The following is a 13,939-nucleotide window of genomic DNA, read 5'->3' on the forward strand; positions in this document are numbered from 1 at the left end:
AGGGGCTGTCTCTGCTTTTCAATCACTTGGTATATCCCTCCCCACACCAGGTGGAAGAGCACATGCTCACTTAGTCCGAGGATCAGGACCGCTGGGCACCTACATCTTCGATAAATTATTAATTCAGAATAAGTGCGTCCCTAGGCTCAGCGATATAAGATGACCAAGCTTTCGGTTTCTGAACCAGTTCCATAAAAAACAGCTTTGTCCAGCTCTCAACTTTGATGGTTTTATAACGTTATTAAAAAAATGATTTTTATCAATTTTATTTGGTTACAACCAGTGCTGTCACTTACTTGAAGTACTTTTACTTGAAGTGCTACTTAAGTAAAATTTTCCATTACTTGTAATTGTGCTTAAGTAAAAATTCCAGGGTGTACTTTTTACTTGATACTTAAGTAAGATTACGAAATACTTATTACTTAAGATACTTTTAATGCACTTGTTTTTCAAATACTTTACCTTTGACACGAAAATTTTGTGTGTGTGTGCTTTGACAATGTACAAGAAAACATTACCTTTAAATTTAGAGCAAACTCAGATATAGCTTTTGTGTGTCTGTGCTTTGGCAATGTACAAGAAAACATCACACTTTAGATTTAGAGTAAACTCAGATATAGCTCCATGCCCTATTTTTGGATATGAAATAAGGTATTTGTTTTTGAAAAAAAAATATAATATTATTAACACTTGGTTTAGTTTTTGTTTAAAAGTTATATAACAAAGAAAATTGAAATTATTTCACAGTTCACTGGTCGACAGTGAGCTAAAATCCCTTGTTTTGTGCTAAATGTTGCAAACTTTAGTCCATTTGGGCTTATATTTCTGAAATTAGTGTTTAAGTTTCGTCATCTCGTCAACTGAACCAGATTTCTACCATTTCATCATCTTCAGGACCATATTACTGGTAAAACTACTGAAGCTATGAATCTTTGCCCATCTAAATGTTGTCTGCAATAAACAAGTCTAGGGAATTCTAGCAGGATCCAATACAGTGGTATTTTGTCAAATTTGTTCCAGCAAATTCAGGTATTTAGACGAATCTGACTTCAGATTTGTCACTCCAGTCATAAGTTATAGGCCCTACTAAATTAAAGGAAAACTCAACTTTCTTAAGACTTGAAACCCTCTCCCCCTTGCCCTATTTGAGATAGGGTTTGTGATACCAGAGCTTGATATGAGCCCTGATCTTAGGCATCTTTGGTATAGTTTAGATTCGTATCCGTTGCTCCATTTGTAAGTTATACTAAATTAAACAGAAAACTTAAATTTTTCAGGAATTAAAACCCACTCCCCTTGTTAAATTTGAGCTAGGGTCTTTATCTCAAAATTTGATATGTGTCATGGTCTTAGGCCTCTTTGGTTCAATTTTCATTCAGATTTATCACTCCAGTCGCAAGTTACTCTGAATTAAACGAAAAAACTGTTTTTAGCAGGTAAAGCCCTCTCCCCCCTGTTTTATTTGAGCTAGGGTCTTCATCTTTCAACTTGATGTGTCTCATAATCCTTGGCACCAAATCTGGCCATCAAAATTTTCATCCAAATCCAACCAACGTTCCCCCTCCCCTATACGTGATTACACAGACGGACGGACAGACAGACAGACGGACAAACGGATTTTGCAACGTCTTAGGTAGCCATGTTGGCTAATTGGATCCGAAAAAAGGAAAACAATGGCATATCATCATGCAGGTATCATCACCTATTTGGACAGTGGAAAATACCCATCAAGATAGGTTTTTGAGATCTGTCTGTCTGTCCGTTCGTCTGTGCAATCGAGTATAGCGGGAGAACCGCCAGTCAGATTTGTATTGAAATTGAACTATTTGGATTAAAATTGAGCTTAATTAGGGCGATGGGGCTTTAAGAGTTCGAGTTGTTCATTTAATGCACTGTAATTTGCATATGGAGATGAACTTCGATGAAAATTGAATAAAGATGCCTAAGAGTATGATATGCATTGAGTTCTGGAATGGAGACCTAAGCTTAATTAAAAGTTGAGTTTTTCATTTAACTCAGTGTAGCTTGCGAGAGATTGATGGATCTCAGTGAATATTGAACCAAAGGTGCCTAAGACCGTGACAGGCATCACATTTTGAGATGAAAAACCTAGCTCAAATAGAACGAGGGAGAGTGGGTTTTAAGCGCTGAAAAAAGTCAAGCTTTTGGTCAAGTAACATGTGAATGGAATAACGGATCCAAATAAAAGCTAGACCAAAGATGACTAGGATCAGGGCTCATATCCAGCTCTGATATCACAAGCCCTATCTAAAATAAGGCGAGGGGGTTTCAAGTTTTAAGAAAGTCGAGTTTTCCTTCAGTTTAGTAGGACCTATAACTACTTCCACCCATGGCTTGCCCAAAGCCTGGAAATAACCCTTTTCCAAAATAAGTCATACTGAAGCCAATCTTCAACCAAATATTCCGTCCCCAGAGAAAAATTACTTTGTATGGCACTTGGTATTTACCAAGTGACATACAGTGATCACAAATTCCGTAGGTCTGTTAGTCCCGGTCTTGCTAGTTTAGGCACTTCCAGATAAGCTAGGACGATGAAATTCGGCAGGCGTATCAGGGAATTAAAATTAAATTGGACCAGATTAGATTTGAAATAGTTGTTTCCCCGATTCGGCCATCTGGGGGGGGGGGGTGGGGGGACGGTTAATTTGGAAAAATTAGATCGGATCTTAATTAAATTTGAGATTTAGAAGGATATCATGTATCAGAGCTCTTACTTTAAATTCCGACCGGATCAGGTGACATTGGAGGGGAAAACCTAAAATCTTGGAAAATGCTTAAAGTGGAGGGATCGGGATGAAACTTAGTGGGAAAAATGAGCACAAGTCCTAGATACGTGATTGACATAAACAGAACGAATTCACTCTCTTTTGGGGAGTTGGGGGAGCGCTAATTCTGAAAAATTAGAAAAAAGGAGGTATTTTTAACTTACAAAGGAGTGATCGGATCTTGAATTTCATCGGATGAAATTTCATATTAGAAGGACCTCGTAACTCAGATCTCATGTTTTAAATCCCGACCGGATCCAGTGTCATTGGGGGGGGAGATTTGGGGGGGGGGGAAATCTTGGGAAACGCTTAGAGTGGAGTGATCAGGATAAAACTTGGTGGGAAGAATAAGCAGATGTCCTAGATACGTGATTGACATAACCGAAATGGATTCGCTCTCTTTGGGGGAGTTGGAGGGGCTGTTAATTCGAAAAAATTACAAAAATTGAGGTATTTTTAACATAAGAGCGGGTGACCGTTCGTGAGGTATTTTTGAATTTGATATTAAGAAGGAACTCATGTCTCAGATCTCTTATTTTAAACCCCGACCAGTTCTGGTGACATTAGGGGAGAGTTGGAGGGGGAAACCGGAAATCTTGAAAAAAGCTTAGAGTTGAGAGATCGGGGTGGGTAGAATAAGCAAATGTCGTAGATACGTGATTGACGAAACCGGAATGGATATAATCTCTTTGGGGTAGTTAGGGGTGTCCAGTGCTTTGACGAGTTCGGTACTTCTGGACGTGCTAGGATAATAAAGTTGGTAGGCGTGTCAGGGACTTGCACAAATTGACTTGGTAAAGTTGATTTCTCCGATTCAACCATCTGCGGGAGGGCTGAAGGTAGAGAAAAAATTAGAAAAATGAGGTATTTTTAACTTGCAAGTGGGTGATCGGATCTTAATGAATATTGATATTTAAAAGGACCTTGTGTCTTAGAGCTCTTATTTTAAATGCCGACCAGCATTAAGCTTCTGTTTTTTCTTCTAAATTAATCTATTTATTCTTATAATTTTGCTAGAGCTCTTGGCTCTAGCAAAGCCATATGAGCTCTTGGCTCTTCCGACCTTATCACAAGTGCCATATGAGCTCTTAGCTCTTATTTTATTCCTATTTTCTCAGAAGATTTTCGACTTAGTCTCATGGTTTTTGCCACTTTATGGTGTGAAAACTCTGCTAGAAATAGATGGGTTGCAACTTCTGCCGTATTGTCTTTAAATGTGTGCTTGCATCGTTCCTGCGTTCCCTTAAAAGTTCAGTTTCTTACGGTAATATTGGTTTGTCTTCTGTTGCATATGCAGACGACGTTCTTCTTGTTGCCCGGACTCGCCGTGGATTGCTTTCCAATTTTACTATATTAACCAATGAACTATCTAACATTCGACCGTCAGTTAATCCGTCTAAATGCGAGTTTATTTGTTTTAATAGTCCTTATGTGGTCGCTCCATCCGTTGCTGGGACTGCAATTCTGCCATGTTCTTCTTTAGTTAGTTGGCTTGGTCTGTGTTTCGGTCCAACACTTTCCACTACCTTTTCATCCCTAGTGAATCAAGCCGTGAAAAACCTACGCGTCGCTTACGGAAAAATATCCCCAAACAAAAGCCGTTACAACCGCAACGGTTTGTGCATGATTTATAACGCTTATTGTGCCCCTGTGCTTTTGTTTTCATCAGGCATGGCTCATCTGTTTCGTAAGAAAAATCCCCATACTCTACGTGCGGCTTACTTCAGATATTGGCAAATCCCCCTCCGGCTTCCTAGATGGCACCAAAACAGAAAAATAATTGCTCGATCTGGTTTAATTCTTCTTGGATTCGGTCTTCCAGTGATGATTTATGTAAAAAGACTATCTACTTTATTCACGTTTACGACCCTCTGCAGCCTTTTTTCCATATTGATACTGGTTAATTAGTCCATGTTGTCTTTTGTTACTTTGAATTTTTTTCTTGCTGTTTATCGTTTTTGTTTATTTATAATATTCCGCATTTTGTTCTTTTTTATACTTTTACGGATAATAAAGTTCATTCATTCATTCTGCAGTTTGACCAGCCGTATAGAATGCGTATGAATCAGCGGGCTTGCTGCAGGCCCATGATTTTCTAATAAATGTTTGTAGGGAGTTTTACCGACCATCTGAATTGACTACACATTATGCGGCTTGTTTGAGGTAAAACCAGCCAAAAGATGTAGATTCCATACATTTTCATAGCGAGTCTGAACTTTAACTTAAAAACTTGAGGCAGTTTCCTTGTAAAGGTGCCGAGGGCGAGACATGTCATCATTTGATTTTCGATTACTGAGCTTTGATTTCTCTTATTAAAAAAGTCTGCAACTGACTCACTTGGCTCCTTAATTTTAAATTTGAGTTTTTTTTGTTGCTAAGGTTTTTACTTAATGAATCAGAGAATGAACTACTTTATTACCTTTTATCTGTTTTAAAGCCAATCCAAAGTTTATTTTTCTATTTTCAATATTTTTTCCACCATCCCGACATGTTTCAGAATAACCCTGTATTTTTTCAAACGTGCCAGATTTGAATGAACACTAATCGCCAGAAGGTCTACTCTATGTGCACTGTATTATTCCTGTCATGTGATCTGTCTGATCAGATCAGAAGTTTTTTGACCTCACTGAATTGTTTTGATAGTCTTTTTCTTTCAAGTCGTTGTGTTGAAAATTGGTTCAGATTATTTTTTGGACTTCGTTGGGAGTCTACCAGCCAAACAAGGGAAAAAATATTTTCAATATCTTTTTTATCATTCCCATATGTTTCAGAATAACCGTGTATTTTTTCAAACGTGCCAGATTTGACTGAACACTAATCACCAGAATTTCAACTCTACGTGCACTGAGAGCAATCCAGTCATGTGATCTGTCTGATCCAACCCGGAGTTTTTTGACTGCACTTAATTGTTTTGAAAGTCTTTTGCTTTCAAGCCGTTGTGTTCAAAATTGGTTCAGATTATTTTTTGGACTTCATTTGGTGTGTACCAGCCAAACAATGGAAAACAATACTTTCAATATTTTTTCCATCATTCCCACATGTTTCAGAATAACCCTGTATTTTTTCAAATGTGCCAGATTTGATCGAACACTAACCGCAGAAGTTCAACTCTACATGCACTGTGTTATGCACAGACATGCACAGACATATGATATGTCTGATCCAGTCAGGAGTCTTTTGACTCCACATAATTGTTTTGATAGTCTTTTCCTGTCAAACCGTTGTGTTGAAAATTGGTTAAGATTATTTTCTTGGACTTCATTGAGTGTGTACCAGCCGAACAAGGGAAACGTTTAAAACGATAAAACGGAAATTCTGGTTCTTGATTAAGATTTCCAAGAGAGGAAAAACAGGGGACATTTTATAGGCAAGGGAAGGGGCTAAGAAGCCTTCAGAATGACTTTAAAAAAGGTAGCATGGGCTTTATATCAGATATATATATATATATATATATATATATATATATATATATATATATATATATATATATATATATATATAATACTTAAGTACAATTTTGGCAAGTACTTGATATTTGATGCTTAAGTAAGAATTAGGAAAGTACTTATTACTTGATATCTAAGTAAAAAAAACAATGAGTACTTAATACTTGATACTTAAGTAAAAATTTGGAGTACTTGTTGCAGCACTGGTTACAACAGGCTAATAAAATCCATAAAGGCCAGAACTTAAAAAAAAAGTAACGGAAAGTAGAACAAGAAAACGAAGGTATTGAAAAGGGATTAGATTCTTAGCTCCGTCTCCTTATAGTAATTAAACAAAAAAACAAGTTTTTTAAATGAAAGTAAGGAGCAACATTAAAAATTAAAACGAACAGAAATTACTCCTTATATTAAAGGGGCTTTTCCTCCTCAACGCCCCGCTCTTTACACTAAGGTTTTACTCTTTCTCTTAACTCTACTTTTTACAACAATAGAAAAACTTTAGTGTAAAGAGCGGGGCGTTGAGAAGGAAAAGCCCCTTTCATATGCGGAGCAGTTTCTGGTCGTTTTAAGTTTTAATGTCGCTCCTTACTTTCATTTAAAAAACTTTCTGGGCGTTTTTGAATTAATGCATGTTTTGATCTTGGCTCTCCGCACATCAATAATTAAAACGAAATTTGCAGATTAATTTTTTTGTTTTTGGCTAAATGGCTTTCTCATAGTTTTAATCGGAAGATTTTGATAAAAAGGAGCGAGGGAGGAGGCCTAGTTGTCCTCCAGTTTTCTGATTACTTAAAAAGGTAACTAAAACTTTTAATTTTTTACGAACTATTCATAAGTAAAAAATATACGTAACTTACGAATTAACTTACGTAACGAACTTTTACATTCGTATGTTTTTGTTGCGTGTATGAGGGGGCTCACCCCTCGTCAATACCTCGCTCTTTAGACCAAAGCTTAAATTTTGTCCCAATTCCTTAAGAATGACCCCTGAATCACAAAGCCCGTAGAATAAATAGTTGAAATTACTAAAAATACTTTAGCGTAAAGAGCGAGGTATTACGAGGAGGTAAACCCCTCATATGCGTAATAATTTCTTGTCCTCATTTACAGTAGAAAAAACTTTTTATATTTATTTTTTCATTGTTTTTTTAAATAGTGCTAGAAAATCATGCGGCCCCTTCCTTGAAAGTCTCTTCCCCCATGATAAGTTCCTCCATGGAAAGATCCTCCCACGTAGCCCCCCCTCCAAACCAAACGAAATCCCCCTGAAAACGTTTGTACACTTCCCAGTAACCATTACTGTATGTGAACACAGGTCAAAGTTTGTAACTTGCAGCCCCTCCCATGGGGACTGCGGGGGAGTAAGTCGTCCCCAAAGACATAGTTTTTAGGTTTTTCGACTGTGATGAATAAAATGGCTATCTCAGGATTTTGATCCGGTGACTTTGGGGGAGAAATGAGCTTGGGAGGGGGCCTAGGTGCCCTGCAATTTTTTTGGTCATTTAAAAAGGGCACCAGAATTTTTAATGCCCGTTAGAATGAGCCCTTTTGCAACAATCTAGGACCACTGAGTCGATACGATCACCCCTGGAAAAAAAAAAAAATAAATAAATAAAATAAAATAAACACGCATCCGTGATTTGTCTTCTGGCAAAAAATGCGAAATTCCACATTTTTGTAGATAGTAGCTTGAAATTTCTACAATAAGGTTCTCTGATAAGCTGAATCTGATGGCGTGATATTCGTTAAGATTGTATGACTTTTAGAGGGTGTTCTCCCCTATTTTCTAAAATGAGGGAAATGTTCTCAGGCTCGTAACTTTTGATGGGTGAGATTAATCTTGATGGAACTTATATATTTAAAATCAGCATTAAAATGCGATTCTTTTGATGTAACTATTAGCATCAAAATTAAATTTTTTAGAGTTTCGGTTACTATTGAGCCGGGTCGCTCCTTACTACAGTTCGTTACCACGAACTGTTTGAAACAGTAATAGAAAGTGAAGATAATCTTAACAGTGAAAGCAGCTCAACTTTGACCAAATTAATTAACAGAAATGATCCAATTAATGATCCAGCCTCACCTATGGCTCAAATTTGTTATGGCCTCTTTCAACAAAGAGACTTGATTTTCCCTTAGACTAACGGGAGATATTTCGGAGCATAATCATCAGAATTTTCAAACATCTTTAACATATTTAGGCTTGTGTTTTTCACAAGTTCTCCAACACCCCTTTCCCCACAGGTGATTTTAGAGGAAGGGCGTGAAGGGGGCATTCGCCATGGGTCCTGAAATTTTAGAGACGCAAATTTGAAATGAATAGTCATTAATAACATTTTAATAATTTTGTAGTTTTTGAAATTTAAATAACAAATAAAACAAATAAAAATTCGGCTTGAAGACTTTCAACAGCAAGGATCAAACCAAATTAAAAACAAAAGTGAAGAATAAAGAATTGTGCAGCTAGAAGACATACGACATCGAGAATCTGAGCGTGCTAAAAACGAAAATGAAGAAAAAAGACACTTGCGGTTAGAAGACAAGCGACGGCGCTAATCAAAACGTGTCAAAAATTAAAATGAAGAGCAAAGACACTTACAGTTAGAAGGAAAGTGCAGTGAGAATCAGAACATGTCAAAAACGGAAGACTGAAATTAAGTTGAAATTTTCAGGGCTACTACTACTACTACACCTGCTCTTACAATTTAACAAATCAAAAGAATGTAAATGTATCCAGGTTGCCAAAGAGCATACGTACAAATTTTGGGAATGGTAATAACTTTATTTTTCAGGTTAACTTGAGGAGGTATAAAGCTAAATTAAAAAAACACTCTAGCGTCCTGATTTTTAAAAGGATGTATTTTGTTAAAAAATATTTTAAAATTTTCTCCAACATGCAAGTAGCAAACCTAACTACAAATTATCATTGTAGAAACAGACAGAAACATTTAAAATTTTATTTTTTCTTTCCATGAAAAACACTTTGTCAATAAAAATTGAACAGAAATTAATTTCAAAAACCTCTTCCACAAAATAAATTTTTCAAAGAAAAGTAAAGAGCTCCATTAAACCAAAAACGAGCAGTAATATTTCCAAATAATCTTTCATGTGTAAAACCATCACATATCAACATCAATATATAAATGAAACCCGAAACAAACAGAAATTACATAAAATAACCGAGTCAAACTCAAAACGAGCAGAAATTAACATGAGTAGGGTTAATACCCTCCATACCTTCCGAAGACCAGAACATTAGTTGCACTTTATCAAAAAAAAATCAAATTAATGTGGATTGACAGTTTAATATAAGTATACTGATATTTATTCCTTAAAGTCTTAATTATTTTTGATCGATTAAAGTTAAAATTTGAAAACAATTAAAATATGTTGATTTCAGTCAACTCTAAATTGTGTTCTGGTCTAGGAAAGACATTTGCATTGTCAACCCTGTACGTATTTATTTCTGCTCGTTTTGAGTTCGACTCGGTTATTCATTGTAATTCCTGTTCGCTTTGGGTTTAATTTATTTGTTGGTGTTTATGTGTGGTGACTTTACGTTTGGAGGATGATTTGACTTTATTACGGCTCATTTTTAGTAAAATGGAGCTCTTTACTTTTTTTCGGAAAATGGAAAAGTTTTTTTGTAAATTAATCTCTATAAACACCGCTTGGTTGGCTGAAACATATGTTTCTTCTATCCTACAGAAAAAAAAAGAGAAAAAAAATCTTCATCTGAAAAATAGTAGCATCCTTAAAGCAGTATTTTAGTCTTAAAAGTAGTTCAGGAGAATTTAAACTTTTTAAGTTTGGTGCTACCTCTGAACCACTAAAAGAAATACTAAAGAGCTATTTTAACACCCTTAAGGGGCTTAAAATAAAAATAAATGAAGAGCTTATCCCTCTATTTCTTTCCACGTGCTGAACACTCCAGCATCATTGGAAATTTCAAGTCTTGTTTTAAGAATAACAAAAGCCCAAGTTTTTTTTTAATAAATCCAATACTTTTTTTTTAGGTATCTCTATCGTCAGATGATTTGAGAATTATTTAATCGATCATTTTATCTCTTTACTTTATTAACTCCTGGCTTTAAATAGGATATCATTTATCAGTCACTTACATATTTCGATAATAATCTGTTATTTACACTTAACAGCCAGTCAATATATTTTTTCCAACACACATAAATTAAAAATAAATAAAAAAATTCAATGCATGTGAAATTTAAAATACTCAGGGAAGAGTAGGAAGTTTTTCAACATCGAGTAAGGGTTTAGTGGCTGAATGATATGTCCCATACATTATAGCTAGAAAAAAAACTTACAGAAAAGATGGAAAAGTGGACATCCATAAAGTGGAAAAGATGGAAAAGTGGACCAGCTAAAAACGCTGGGAACGAATTAAATCGTTCTAACGTCCACGTCCCAAATGATGTTATATTATATTATATTGTCACGCTAAAAAACACTGGGAACGAATTAAATAGGATATTTTTATAGGAATTGTTAGAAACCAATTTATATTCTATCCAAAAACAAAGCAGCAGGAATCAAAAACGATTTCAACGCAGAATGAAGGTATTTTACAGGATTGCACAATCATGGTCTGTCAACTGATTTTTTCGAGAATCGAAATGAAAATCATTGAAAATTTTTTTAGAAGTTACAAAATTTAAAGCGAGAAAATATCATCTTTTCAAAAATTAGAAAACACATACAACCGAAATATTGGACGATACTAACCTGGATCATTTTGTGGCCCATCCTTGCAGAGATAATTACTCAAGCATGATTGAGTGCATTCGAGGACACACCGTAATTAAAAGAGAAGCTAATAAGTTTTGTTTTGAAACAAATGATGGAAGGAAGAATGAACTTGATTAGTTTCCTGGGAATATGGTCGAGGCCTAAAGACGAGGAATTCTTCAATCCCATAACAATTTTATAAGTTTCTTTATAATGTTCGGCTCTAAAAACATTGACTTAACACAAGATAGTCCAATGTTAGAATTGAAATCTTATTGTAACTGAGAGAAATAAGTACCAGAATCAGCCATTTTTCCAATATCTGTAAAATATGAAGTAAATGATGCAAAAAGAAAGAAAACAATCAAAAATGGGGTTTTTAAAGGCAAAATGAAAATACTGAAGAAAACACAGAAAGCGAATATTTCGAGAGAATAACCGCCTCTCTTCTTCGACGCGGACAAAATAATATGATCTAGGACAGAAAAAAAACAAAAAACAGGCGCGGAAAGTACAACAAAACTAATGAAAGAAAACCGCCAAAAAAATTAAATAAAATTCAAGAAAAGACCAAAAATTAAAAGAATTAAAAGTATCCACAATTTGTACAAAATCCAAACAAGTTGGGACAGCCAATGACGGATACCAACGAATTCTTTATGTTATGACGGATTCTTTATGTTGTTGCAGGCTAATGTAGTTTAAGAAATTATCTATGAAGTCAATGTTACTTGAACATTCAATTCACCCTCGTTATTTTATTATTAACAGCCAAACACCAAGGGATTGCAGGAGACTGAAAGAAGGGCATAAGGATATACTTTATCATGCCATGTTTTCTAAAATATCTCCACTACAATGTGAAAAACAATTTTAGTCTGTCATCACTCATCCGCAAAGCATTTGTATTCATCTCAACATTCCCCTTACTATAGCCCTCGAAATATGGGTCGAACAACATTTTCGTACATCTTACACTTTGAAATAGGGTTAATCAAATGGGAAGGTTACACATAAAAATTGATAAACCCTTTCTAAGGAAAAATCTAACAAATCCACCTTCGTCACTGACATTACTGTAGCTTTCAAGATTCTAATCTTGGTTTGCAGACTCATCTTCCTATTCTTCCATTTTTTTTTTTTTTTTTTTTTTTTTTTTTTACTTTGGAAAGAATCTTGGGCCTCTGATATACTACTTTTAATATCTTGACTCCATCCACCATCGGAAAAATAATGCTATTCACGTAAGTGAAGCTATCCCCTTGATTGTTATTCTCATTACTAGATATTTCCTCCTTATCTTTATTTATTTCTAGTCTGTACTGATCAGTCTTCTTAACATTATTGAAGTGCTTTGAACTCTTAAAATTCCCCTAAAGTCCATTCATTTTGCTAACGTTTTTGTCTAGGCCACTCTAATCATCTGCGCAATCTAAGTCCAGAATTTTACCTCCCCATTTATTTTCAGGGTCTCCTATAGCCTTTGCCGTGTTTTTTAGGACGAAGTCCGATGTAAACTGATTGTTTACTATCTAATGCAGTTTACTCCTGGTAGTCTCGTAGATTTTAGATTTCTTAACTTTCGTAAATAAAAAAATATTAATTTTCGAAAGACAGTATAGTTTCATTAAAACTGAAAAACTCACAATTTTTTTCTAATAATAGGGGCTACCCCTCAGCCCTCGACACACTACGCTAACGTTTATAGTACTTTAAAGAGGTTTCTTGTTGAAATTAAACGGTATTTGGCTCAAGAGGTATTTTAAGCTGTTAAGATGCATAATTCAACTTTAACTTGAAGACTAGAAGGTGAAGAGGGACATCCATCCTTAAATACAGAATAACTTCTGTAGATTTTATATTTTAATGTCACTCTTTACTTTCTACTGAAAAAAGACATATTTTTTTATGTATAAAGCATTTGTTTTGTAATGTTATATTTCAAATGAAGCATATTAGGGCATCTTAACCTTGTTTTTTATCGTAACACTAACAGCTAAGTCTATTAGGATGGAAACACACTCCTTACAATTTTTCTCAAAGTTGACAATTTTGTTTAAGACTCTTTATTGTACATCTCACCCGTCTTATGCTTCAAAGGCAATATGATCAATTTATTTGTTTGCTAAATTCTCTATCATATTCTTATTCTAGAAAGTTATGTACAAGCTCTTAGTGTTGATGAAAGGCTAGCGTTCGACATTCTTAGACCATCAGAACCACCCCTCTCACATGTTGATGCCTACACACCTCCTAATTATAGTTCTAGAACATTAGGAAAAATAAATTGTTATAAGGTAAGAAATATTCAAATCTATGTTAGGTTTATATACACATATTAACCAAAGTTTTAACAGGGAGCTTTTCCTGCGCAAATAAAAATGGAAACGCCCAAATTATAAGAATATAACTTGAGTTTTTGTGCGGACAGAACTAGCGGTCAACCCTACTAACAACCTTAACCTGGTCACCATAGAGCTTATGTTCTACACAAACTGAACATGTCATACATACTTTGATACCTTGTATCTAAGTAAATTTTATATTTTTTTCTAAATCCCTTTTTTACAAACTTAAATAAATTTAAACAAAGATATAAAACAAGAGAAAATATATACAAAGGTATTAAAAACAAAGGAATAAATCAATGCTATGACCGGGACTTGCATAAAGGCCTTAAGTTCTCAAAGAGAGGTTTTTCAAAGATGCTCTTTTTTCTTTTAACATTTATATATATTTTTAGATGTTTTGCATGGAAATGACTGGTGGGGTGCAAATCAAGGATGGATCTAGGGCAATATTTCGGGCGAGGCCCAATGTGAAAAGTGCACCAATAAGCCGAATCTTGGGGGGGGATAATGTGACCAAGGTGTAAAAATTGACCAAACTGTCAAATTTATCCTAAAAAAGTGAAAAAAGAAAAACAGGCAAGAAAGGTGCCGAAAAAGAGAGAGAGAGAGA

At 35.0% G+C, this 13,939-nt stretch overlaps 1 protein-coding gene across 1 annotated transcript in view; it reads left to right on the top strand.

Moving 5' to 3' along the window:
- The window catches only part of LOC136028754 (hemicentin-2-like), a gene marked incomplete in the record, with an annotated part of 380,916 nt that overhangs the window by 360,481 nt on the left and 6,496 nt on the right, over positions 1 to 13,939 (top strand). The window contains 1 exon segment of the mRNA XM_065706639.1: positions 13,133 to 13,275. Coding sequence (XP_065562711.1) covers positions 13,133 to 13,275 — 143 coding nt within the window.

This window comes from Artemia franciscana, chromosome 7 (assembly GCF_032884065.1).
Source record: "Artemia franciscana chromosome 7, ASM3288406v1, whole genome shotgun sequence".
Taxonomy (NCBI): domain Eukaryota; kingdom Metazoa; phylum Arthropoda; class Branchiopoda; order Anostraca; family Artemiidae; genus Artemia; species Artemia franciscana.